The sequence below is a fragment of the Sinocyclocheilus anshuiensis genome, unplaced genomic scaffold (assembly GCF_001515605.1).
Source record: "Sinocyclocheilus anshuiensis isolate Anshui unplaced genomic scaffold, SAMN03320099.WGS_v1.1 scaffold1326, whole genome shotgun sequence".
Classification (NCBI taxonomy): domain Eukaryota; kingdom Metazoa; phylum Chordata; class Actinopteri; order Cypriniformes; family Cyprinidae; genus Sinocyclocheilus; species Sinocyclocheilus anshuiensis.
Genome location: NW_015554159.1, coordinates 174,119 through 184,415, shown reverse-complemented (window position 1 = coordinate 184,415; position 10,297 = coordinate 174,119). Strand labels below are relative to the sequence as shown.

At 33.7% G+C, this 10,297-nt stretch overlaps 1 protein-coding gene across 1 annotated transcript in view; it reads right to left on the bottom strand.

The window, feature by feature from the left end:
• Positions 1-2,596: 2,596 nt before the first annotated feature.
• LOC107670801 (serine/threonine-protein kinase 32C-like) overlaps positions 2,597-10,297 on the bottom strand; it is a 99,353-nt gene continuing 91,652 nt past the window's right edge. The window contains exon 12 of the mRNA XM_016463567.1: positions 2,597-3,075. Coding sequence (XP_016319053.1) covers positions 2,883-3,075 — 193 coding nt within the window. The 3' untranslated portion in view covers positions 2,597-2,882. The remainder of the gene's footprint in view (positions 3,076-10,297) is intronic.

Here is a 10,297-nt window from a genome sequence, read left to right as displayed (position 1 = left end):
CACACACACACACACACACACTTATACACATGCAGGCACTCGTTTGGATTAGAAATGGCTATGCAAATGGTACAAAAGCTTTGGCGTTTTTGCCTACAAGTTGTGCCTGCACACTTGAGAGAGATTTTAAACAAGACATGGCTTCATAAAACCTCTCAGTATCGTATCGTGTATGTTTAAACGTGCTAATGTCAGCACATCCACATAAAACTGTGGAAAATACTGGGCTTTTCACTATGTACATGTTTACATGATGAAGCGGTGAGTTTACGGTAATGATTCGCTACACGTGTGCCGACGTCACTTACTGAATTAATGCTACGCTAAACACACACACACACACACACACACACACACACACACCCCTATAAATCAATCTTAATCTGGCGTCCTATAGAGATTCATAAGCAGCAGAGATGAAGGATCGGCGTCTCATCAAACCTTCACTGAGTTTAAGAGTCTAACAGTCAGAAAGTAGTTTGGCAACATGTGAGCGCAGGGCAGAAAGAGTTAAAGCAGCGACATACAGAGAGATATACTAGAGATATCATCATCATCATCATCATCATCATCATCGCTAATAGTGATGACGTGAGCCGAACACATCTGTCCTTAAACAAGCCATAATGTGAGATTGTGGCTCATTTACACTACCAGTCAAAAATATATTTGAAAGAAGTTCTTCTGTTCACCAGGGCTGAATTTATTTGATCAAAAATACGGTAAAATTCTGAAATATTTTTACAGTTTAAATCAGCTGTTTTCTATGTGAATATCTGTTAAACTGTAATGTATTTCTGTGATGCGCAGCTGTATTTTCAGCATCATTACTCCAGTCTTCAGTGTCACATGATCTTCAGAAATCATTCTAATATGCTGATTTGCTGCTCAAGAAACATTTCTGATTATGATCAATGTTGAAAACAGTAATATGTCTGTGGAAACTGATACATTTTATTTTTCAGGATTCACAGATTAATAGAAAGTTCAGAAGAACAGCATTTATTTGAAACAGAAATCCTTTGTGACATTATAAATGTCTTTACTGTCACTTTTGATCAATTTAATGCATCCTTGATAAATAAAATGAGTCATTTCTTGTTTAAAGAAAAGCTTTTGAATGGTAGTGTATCACAGTTTAAACAAAAACTATTCATCAGCACGACTGTTTTCAACATTGATAATAATCAGAAATGTTTCTTGAGCAGCAAATCAGCATATTATACTGATTTCTGAAGATCATGTGACACTGAAGACTGGAGTAATGATGCTGAAAATACAGCTGCGTATCACAGAAATACATTACAGTTTAACAGATATTCACATAGAAAACAGCTGTTTTACATTGTAATAATATTTCACATTTTTACTGTATTTTTGATAAAATAAATGCAGCCTTGGTGAGCAGAAGACACTTCTTTCAAAAATATAAAAAAATCTGACCAGTAGTGTATATGCTGACAAATAATCAGTCAGACTCGTTTTCCTAAACTGTAAGTATTAAATCACGGTTCATGTAGAAACTAAAGACTACTGGATATTTACAGTAAACGGGTGATGAGCCCTTCAGTGTCATGCATCAACTAAAAGACAGCAAATAAATCATTCATGAGGTCTTTAAAGAAAAGACTGATGTCATTGCAGAAATGGTCACGTGATCGTCCTCGTGTAGAATTAAACAGATTCATCTCACTGTAAACACATCAGTCCAAGATTTCTCATTTCTACGGGAGAAAAACGAAACAAATGAGTCTCCAGATCCGGATGAATTCGACAGAGGATTTTCTGCTTTAAAGTGCTGGAAAAAGTCAGACGTCTCAAATGCACAGATGAAGAAAAAACGCTCGGCTAATGGGCTCAGAAATTAATTCTTACTTAATTCTAAGGACGAAACAAGATTGTATTTCTGACAGATAATTTGTCTCATTTTAAACAAACTCAATTCATGTTGATACATTTTTTTTTTTTTTAAGAAAACAAGTCATTTTGTATCTGTATCGTATTGTATTTATATCATTTTGCTTGATTTCTAATAGGCCTACTTAGGCGGCTTTTAAAAGTGTTAAAGAACATATATATATATATATATTTTTAATAACAAATACTGTTAACTAGTCCTGCAGTTGGACTTCTAGCAGCACATTAAACCAGCAGTAAAACTCTGTCCTGAATTCAAGAGGCACCAGATGCTTCCATGATCAATAATAACTCACATATGTGACTCTGCAGCACAAAAGCAGTGTTAAGTCGCTGGGGTATATTTGTAGCAATAGCCAACAATACATTGTATGGGTCAAAATTATAGATTTCTCTTTTATGCCAAAAATCATTAGGATATTAAGTAAAGATCATGTTCCATGAAGATATTTTGTAAATTTCCTACTGTAAATATATCAAAACTTAATTTTTGATTAGTAATATGCATTGCTAAGAACTTCATTTGAACAACTTTAAAGATGATTTTCTCAATATTTAGATTTTTTTGCACCCTCAGATTCCAGATTTTCAAATATTGTCCTATCCTAACAAACCATACATCAATGGAAAGCTGATTTATTCAGCTTTCAGATGATGTATACATCTCAATTTCCCTTATGACTGGTTTTGTGGTCACATACGTAAACATACAAACGCAATCAGTTTGTATTCGAGATGAAGATCTCCTCCGTCGTCTGGTGTGTTTCATGTGGTGTCGTCATACTCAAGCAAACAGTCTTACATTGTAGAATTGCCTCTAAAATCTCTATTTTACATCATGCTGAAGAGTTACGTTGCATAGAAGTTCAGATTTACTCTAGGAGCGGCAGAGACTAAAGAAGCCAGGGCTGGGATCTCGAGGGCTGTTAAAGGCGAGGCGAGCAGCTCCAAGACAGCAGGGGGCGCTAGCAGCTTCCCGGAGATGAGCAGACCGAGCCGCACATGCTCAGTTTGGAGGCCTCGGGTTCAGCCTCGGGTTCGGCCTCGGTCTCCTCGTCCTCCGTTCCTCCCTCGGCCTCGGCCTCGGCCTCGTCTCCGTCTGGATCGGCGTCTCCATCTGCTGCCATACAGCCCTCCTCCTCCTGCCGGCGCTTCAACCTGAACCACAGCACAGAACAAGAGCAAGAGCAAGAGCTTCAGGAACACACGCATATAAAACACACACTCACACACTGGACCAATCCACTGACACTGTGACCCTGGAGCACAAAACCAGTCATAAGTAGCACAGGTATATTTGTATTGTATGGGTCAAAAATTATAAATTTTTCTTTTATGCCAAAAATCATTAGGATATTAAGTAAACATCATGTTCCATGAAGATATTTTGTAAATGTCCTACCGTAAATATATCAACACTTAATTTTTGATTAGTAATATGCATTGCTAAGAACTTAATTTGAACAACTTTAAAGATGATTTTCTCAATATTTAGATTTTTTTGCAGCCTCAGATTCCAGATTTTCAAATATTGTCCTATCCTAACAAACCATACATCAATGGAAAACTTATTTATTCAGCTTTCAGATTATGCATAAACCTCAATTTCACAAAATTGACCCTTACGATTGGTTTTGTGCTCCAGGGTCACAATTGTCCTTTTACTGAAGAAAATGCATTTCAATGCATTCTTATGGACGTTGAGCTTGGACTGAAGGATTGATGGTCAGAGAAATTAAGCATTCAAGTCATGGCAGGAAGATTGTGTTTATGAGTTGAGCACACATAAAAAATGCCAGATGCAAAGTATCGATGGTAAACTTGTTAAAATTAATGTTTTTTTTTACATTTACACTAAAACTAAGTTGCATGTTCAAAATACACAGTACTGCACAATAAAACAATGCAGTCTTTCTAAATCATTTTGTAGAGTTAAAAAATTATTATTTTTGGGGTATTTTGTCATCTTGCTCCAAAAAAGTGATTTGAACGCACATGACGTCGTACAGTAAGTACGCCTTCCCTACTCATAAATATGAACTTCGCAGGAAGACTTGCATGCACTAAAAGCAACGTGAGCATCCAAAAAATGCTTGACATTATGCAAATGTTAATGAGTGCTTAAAAATATGCCGATCTCAGAAAGTCTGAATGTACATCTTGCAGTTCTGATTTGTTTTTGTTTTTTTTTGTTACAAAACACAAAACAAAAAAAAATCTGTTTCTGCTGGATTTAGTGCATTAATAATAATAATGTTAACATACTACATTTAACTACATAGTTTTTGGACAGTTCCATTATGACTAAACTGGCTGGATTAAGGAAAGTATATTAAAATGACACTATCTTTGGTAATTCAGAAACAAAGCTTGTCTTTTTCTTTCAACTGTAATCACGTATATATGATGAATATACTGAGTTTGCATTGAAATAAACATATTTTATACGCATGGTGACTTTGGTCAGAACAAGATGGTGATGCACCTTTTCTGCATAAAATGTAAAAATGTTTTAATCTACAAATTGATGAATAAAGAGTGTGCACTGGGTGTGTGTGTTTCTTTTTTGTTTTTATTTAATTCAGGAAGGTGCTGTAAATTGAATCATTATGCATTCTGTCATAATTATACAATACTGTCGTATTTTGTATTTGCAACTTTTTTTGTACTGTGTAAAAAAAAAAAGCAAATTAACACAGACTTTGCATCTGGCATGTTTTCTCACTGATGCCCCCAACTCACAAAATCTGGGCTTAAGGAAAATCCTGAGTCTCCCACTCATAATTAGGACTTTGTAGAGACATTCATGTGCATTTATCTCGTAAATGCAATATATCTGGTATCATACCAGCATTAATGAAAGACACACCCCAAAGCAGAGGTGTTAGTGTTGCTGTCAGCAGAGGTTTGCGTCTGCAGTGTAGACGTGCCTTTAGAAGACTGATCACGAGTACTAGTGATCCTTGACTAAACAGCCCTGCAGATCATCAGGCGACAGATTCACGAATAACGAGGCAGTTATAAAAATAGCAACAGAAACGTAAATTACAGCAGATAGAGAGAGACAGAGGCTCATGCAGTAATGCAGACGCTGGTCAATAATAAATGAGGTGATGATCTGGATATCAGGCCTCAGGAGAACAGAGAACAGAACTGTCTCACACACCGTCTCTATCAGACACGTGAACAGAGACAACTAACGAGGTACTAAAACATGCGCTGAACTCTTATAACACACACGTTTACTTAGATATCTAATGGAGACATTACACAGACTCAGGGTTTCTGCAGGGTTTATGATGGTTAATTTTAGAGTTTTTAAAGACCTTTTTAAGAGCAAGTCAAAAAAAATAAAAAGGAAGGAACAAAATGAAAGGAAATAAATATTAGTGCAGTCAAACGATTAATCGTGATTAATCGCATCCAAAATAAAAGTTTTTGTTTACATAATATATGTGTGAGGGCTGTGTATATTTATTATGTATATATAAATACACACACATACAGTATATATTTTGAAAATATTTATTTATATGTATTTGGGTCAAAGACATTAATATGTCCGCATCAAAATAAATTTACAAAAGTGTCCATAGAAAGCACATTAAATGTAAGTAAAGTATCTATTTTTAAGGTTTCAAATACGTTTTTGGAGAATAAATTGTCAAAATTTGGGTGAAATAATGTTACATTGTCATTCAGTGTAATACAATATTTATGTAAAAATTCAAACAACATGCTTATTCTGACGTGTACATATTAAAATATATAAAAGAATAAGGGAGCATATTCAATTTTATTGTGTTTTAAATGAGTAAAAAGTCTTACTGACAAACAGGCAAACCCTAGGATAGTGGCACATTTTAAAAATGTAAAATTACAACTAATTAGTATTTGGGGTGAAAGTAATTAGTCTTTTATTATAATAATAAATAATAAATTTAGTGGCTCTCTTCTGTAAATCAGGGAAAAATGTATGATATTTATGTTTTGCTCAGAAAAACAAAAACAAAATTGCAATTAAATTACATTTTTTTGGGGGAAATAACAACAATTTAAAGCAGTATTACACTTATTGTTTTTATGCTTAAACCCTTTTTCATCTTTGACCCATTTACATGTATATATTTATATTAATATAATTTATATTATATATAAATCTATTAAATATATAAACATAACATATTTTTCTGAAATATATAAATGCATGTGTGTGTGTATTTATTTATACATAATAAATATACACAGCACACACACATATATTATGTAAACAAAAACTTTTATTTTGGATGCGATTAATCACGATTAATCGTTTGACAGCATTAAATATAATACATCGATATGTGCTCTAAATGTAAATGTCTAGGAAGCAGAAGAGTCAAATTGGAAACACTTCAAAGTAAAAAAAATCAACTTACAAGCATTATTTTTTAAATTAATTTTGCAAAAAGAAAAAAATTGCTCAAGGCTTAATTGAGCAAATTATTTGGCTTAATCTGCCAAATAGCAGAATATTGAAATAACTTTTACTGTAGCTTCTGATCACACTGCAATAACTGTGTCTTGTTTTCCGGTGCAAATGTCTAAAGATTCTTAAATCAAGATGCATTTACTTGAGAAGCAAAATGACACACGTCTTGCTTTATGAAGAAATTGATCAAAATGAAGTGAGTTTATGATTAAAACAAGAACAAATATCTGTCAATGGAGTCCAAAAAATCAACTTAATTGAGATTTTTTTTTTATGATTATGGTGCTCACGATTTTGAAGAAAAAACATTAGACAACTAAACAAAATCACATGTAATTTCTGAATGAATGATTCAATGACTCACTCAAGATTTATTTGTTTCATTACTGGATGAATCAGCGTTTTTGAACGAATCTCTTGAATGAATGATTCAATGACTCACTCAAGATTTACTTGTTTCATTACTGGATGAATCAGCGTTTTTGAACGAATCTCTTGAATGAATGATTCAATGACTCACTCAAGATTTACTTGTTTCATTACTGGATGAATCAGCGTTTTTGAACGAATCTCTTGAATGAATGATTCAATGACTCACTCAAGATTTACTTGTTTCATTACTGGATGAATCAGCGTTTTTGAACGAATCTCTTGAATGAATGATTCAATGACTCACTCAAGATTTACTTGTTTCATTACTGGATGAATCAGCGTTTTTGAACGAATCTCTTGAATGAATGATTCAATGACTCACTCAAGATTTACTTGTTTCATTACTGGATGAATCAGCGTTTTTGAACGAATCTCTTGAATGAATGATTCAATGACTCACTCAAGATTTACTTGTTTCATTACTGGATGAATCAGCGTTTTTGAACGAATCTCTTGAATGAATGATTCAATGACTCACTCAAGATTTACTTGTTTCATTACTGGATGAATCAGCGTTTTTGAACGAATCTCTTGAATGAATGATTCAATGACTCACTCAAGATTTACTTGTTTCATTACTGGATGAATCAGCGTTTTTGAACAAGTAAAATTCTCACTGGAACACTCTCACCATTCGGGAGAGACACAAGACCATCCGAGACTAAAGGTGAAACACTGGAATTTGAGCAGAATATTTCATTCATTTCTTAAACATTCAACATAAAGCAAGAGGGAATCAAACCACTAGCTATGGCCAGCGAAGCAGTCAACGCTGTAGGCTTTGCCAGTGTATAACGGTTTTGACCTTTTGCTTGAATCTTTTTTCCAGTGCCCATGACCTAAACAATATTACAGATTATAAAGCGGAGAGTTCCGGTGCTTGATTCTGATTGGCTGAGCCGCGTTCGAAGCTGTTGTAAATTACTCTACAAAGTAACATACACCTTTGTTTACATTTGTCTGTTGCTCGGCAACCACTTTGTAGCAACCACAACTGTTTCTGAGGAGCTACATTGTTTGGTGGAAGAATACTGTTTTTATTAATATCATTACACTTTATTTGCTCTGTTTTATTTTGTGAAACCTTACTACGTATATGGAATAACCGTTTTATAAAAGCAATAAGCTCCGTGAAGCCGTGGGTTACAGTGAATTTATAACAGCTAAGGGGGTTTTAGACTCCGCTTCACATCGTGCCTAACAACGCCCCTCAGCTGTTATAAATTCACTGTAAACCACGGCTTCATGGGGCTTATTGCTTTATTAGAGCTGAATCGGTTTTACCAGAAAATTTCGTATTTATATAACGCGTGGCTGTCAACATATTTAATTAAAGGTTGCATAAAATGAGATGCAACCTTTTCACTGCATTCATCTTTCAAGCGGCTAGCATCAACACAAGATGTATGTATCAAGTCATATTCATCTGCTAAAGCTGCTGCAGTAGATACATTCTGCGATTCATTCATACGCTCTGTGATATAGATTTGGCAGCGTGTTTTTAAACTGCTCCAAAACAACTAAATCAGCAAGATCCTCATACGATTCAACAGCTGAAGCATTACACCAGTGCGTAAAAAACAACTCTAATTCACGTGCCAATTCTGTATGTGTTTGAGTGGAACGTTTTCTTAATCCACAAACATTTTTGGCGATTTTTTTTTCTGGCACCAATTCATATGCTTTAAGAACCGTGATTTTAACTTTATCATAATTCTGACTATCAGCCCAGCTTAAAGCAGAATAAGCTTTCTGCACCAGATGTGAGGCATTTTGCATTTTAAGTGTGCAATTCTTGGATTTGTGTGTAAAGCTTTGAAAAAAGAGGCAAAGTTTTGAAAATGTGTGTAAGCAGTAAAAAAACTGTAAACAAAGGCATCAACCGCAAATTTGCTGCCACATTAAAATTAGCAGAAAGCTTCTTTTTTTTTTAAATTTTTTTTTTTTATATATATTTATTTTATTTTATTTTATTTTATTGTATTTTTTTTATTTTATTTTATTTTATTCGTATTTTTTATCTTACTTTTTCCATACTTATATTTATATATAATTTTCTTGTGTTTGTATTCTTTAATAATTGCACTGTCCATGGAGCGGACCTGACTTACTTTTCTCTGCTGGTCATATATTCCCTATATAACCATGTATGTGACAAATAAAAAAAATCTTGAATCTTGAATATTCTCTTTCAGCTTCTTATCATTCCTGGAAAGGACAATATCATAACGCTTTCTGACTTCAATCAATTAAACAGGTTTAAAACTTGCTCAGACGGATTTTCGCTAAATTCACTTATTTCGATTGATGTCATATTTAATAATTATTCAACGATTTCAATCAATAATTCTATACAAAATCCTTTAAAATTAAATCCTTAACTTCACAGCTGTCAATATAGAGAGAAACAATCGAGAAAACAGAAACAATGAGAAACAAATGAAATGCCCTGAAGATTAAGTTTCATAGCTTACCTATACATAAATCTAACTAAGTAGACCCTAATCTTCAAGCACACAGTGGCAGGTTTTTATGCAAGCTGAGAAGAACAACAATTCTCTCAAACCTCGGCGTGCTCCCGAGACTCAGCTCCAACCACCGATTTGCTCAAAAATAACAAAATAAAATTTACTTTTTTTTTTTTACATACTCCAAAAGGACATGCTGCTTAATCCTACCAGCGAAAATAATCATTTAGGAATGTTTAGATATTTGTACCGGAAAAATAGACGAAGATACTGAGGAAGATATTCATGTTTTGCAGTGTATGCAACATTTAATGCCATGACTTTATGAATTTAAGATTTAAGACTTTTAAATGTCTTAATTTGTTGAAGGGCGAATTAAGACTTTTTTGAGACCCGCAGAAACCCTGTTATATACAGATATACTATAAAATACTATAACCTAACACTATCACAAAACTTTATGCATTTTTATAATTAAAAAAAATGCTGACTTTATTTACTTTGATTTATACAAGTTTTACAAATGAGGATGTCTCCAAAAGGAGGTCACATTTAGTTCACTGCTAGGTGAAATTATATCCCCAAAATAAAGAGTGAAAACCTATTAATTAATTAAATCATAAATGCAAAATTAAAAATAAAATAAAATGCTTACTGAAAGATACAAATATTATTTGTTCGCCTGCATATCATGTGACTGTTAATATCAGAGAACCGTGAACATGTGAATGTGTCAGTAAATTATTGAAATATTAACTTAAAATCCCAGGGTGACTTCAAAGAAATATATTAAACTCAGGGGTTCGGCTGAAAAAAAAAATAAATAAAGTGCTCACTGGGTTGTAGAACAAAACTCTAGTGTTTATAGTCTCACTTTTCACGGTTGAAAATCATGAACTCTTGCTGGACGACTTCAAGGCACTCCTGAAGATACTCGTTCTCCTGAGAGAAAAACAAAGAAACAACTCGTTAATCAGCTCTAACTAGCCATCAGACGGTTGAGATTCCT